This window comes from Chenopodium album, chromosome 6, assembly GCF_948465745.1.
Source record: "Chenopodium album chromosome 6, dcCheAlbu1.1, whole genome shotgun sequence".
NCBI classification, from domain to species: domain Eukaryota; kingdom Viridiplantae; phylum Streptophyta; class Magnoliopsida; order Caryophyllales; family Amaranthaceae; genus Chenopodium; species Chenopodium album.
In genome coordinates, this window is record NC_137839.1 from 70,109,482 (window position 1) to 70,111,104 (window position 1,623).

At 30.6% G+C, this 1,623-nt stretch overlaps 1 protein-coding gene across 1 annotated transcript; it reads right to left on the bottom strand.

Annotated features, from left to right (window-relative positions):
• LOC145637145 (protein FAR1-RELATED SEQUENCE 5-like) lies at positions 1-488 on the bottom strand. Its single transcript, XM_081688642.1, has 2 exons — positions 283-488; positions 1-178 (listed from the first exon to the last, which is right to left on the bottom strand). The coding sequence occupies exons 1-2, from the start codon at positions 486-488 to the stop codon at positions 1-3; spliced, it is 384 nt and encodes a 127-aa protein (XP_081544768.1).
• Between the last annotated feature and the right edge of the window lie 1,135 nt (positions 489-1,623).

The window sequence follows — 1,623 nt, forward strand, 5'->3', positions numbered from 1 at the left end:
TCAGCCAGGATTGTTGACACCAACAATAGGTGCACAAATAAGATTATATTTGTTCGTTCTATATGTTGTATCAAACACAACAACATCTCCATAAATTTGAAAATCTTCCTTCATTTTAGAATCTCTCCAAAAAATAGCATTTAGTTTGTTTTGGTTTTCACCACCTCCTAACTTGAATCTGGAAAAGAAATTTAGATGTTACTTGTTTTTGTAATATGTGTTACTGATATTAAAAAATGAAGAAGTTAATGGAATTAAAAGTAAGAGTTAATTAGGCATTACCTGAAAAAGAAATCTTCATCTTCTGCTTGCTTTTTGTATAATATATCTATTACAGTTTGTGCATCACCTCCTTGAATTTCTTTCATTTTCTTCCTTGATATGTAATTGTAGTGGTCAGTCATAGTGTGTCCAACAAGTTCTTCTCCACCAGCTTCATTACTTATTAATCTAAATGCATCTGCTGTTCTTAATCCACTATCTGCCATTAGATCAATGACTTTTGCTTTTTCCTGTGTTATCTTTCTCTCTGATCTATGTAAATGCTGCCAAACACTTCTTGTCAACTCATGGTTATATGCTATAACATTTTTTTCAACTACAAACATTCCATCTTTGTTTTTTTTTGCTCTAATGAACGCATTGCAACCAGTCCTAGTATTAGATACTTGATGTGTTCTTTTTTTTTTTTTTTCATTTGGTGTAGGAGGTGTTTTTCTTACTTTTGGTACACATCTAAACCCTTCTTTAGAACATACAAAATCCTTTCCTTTAATTTCTCTGTGTTTTCCTTGTGAATATCTTGTTGTTGAATGTCTTATACTAAATCCTACCACCATAGCATGAAGCCTATATTGTTAATATATTTCATCCAAAGTTGAGGCTGTAAAACCTAATAGACTTCCTGAAAAATCGTCTACTTGTAGTTCAGCTTCTGTCAATATACTATGACTCATTTCTGTAGTACATGTATTCATTTCTAGAAATTGAAAATTGAAATGAGGAATATACAACTTAAATTGACACAATACATAGTATCAATGGTTACTTGTTTAATTGTATTGCATTACTTGTATTGAAGTTACTTTTAATTTTGGTTACTTGTATTGGTTTGGTTATTTTTTTACTTGTTTTAGATTACTTGTATTATTCGTTACTTGTATTATTGGTTACTTGTATTAGTTAACTTATATTTTATTTTTTGTATTAGTTAATTTAGATTACTTGTATCAATGGTTACTTGTTAGAAAGAATTAGTATTGCTTGTATTAATGTTACTTGTATTAGTATTGCTTGTATTAATGTTACTTGTATTAGTATTTACTTATATTTTTTTGTTACTTGTATTATTTGGTTACTTGTATTTTTGGTTACTTGTATATTAGATTACTTGTGTTGCGTTACTAGTATTTTTTGGGCTAAATCCCTGTTGCTCACCGTGAGGAACAATCGACGTTTCTCATGGGGGTAGAACAGACATTTCCCCTATGTTTACTCACTTGCTGGACATGTTGATGTGTCTTCACTAATAATACGTGTCTTACTTTGCTTGCCAACTGTCATGTGAGAAGACACATGTATTAACGCCGTGAACTCTAACACTGAGAGTTAAACATTTCTCAC

Bases quoted from the DNA above. Each gene is read 5' to 3' on its own strand.
- LOC145637145 (XM_081688642.1), bottom strand. From the start codon at position 488: ATGGCAGATAGTGGATTAAGAACAGCAGATGCATTTAGATTAATAAGT. The intron at 179-282 runs GTAATGCCTAAT...TTTCTTTTCCAG, and splicing joins GATGAAGATTTCTTTTTCAG to ATTCAAGTTAGGAGGTGGTG.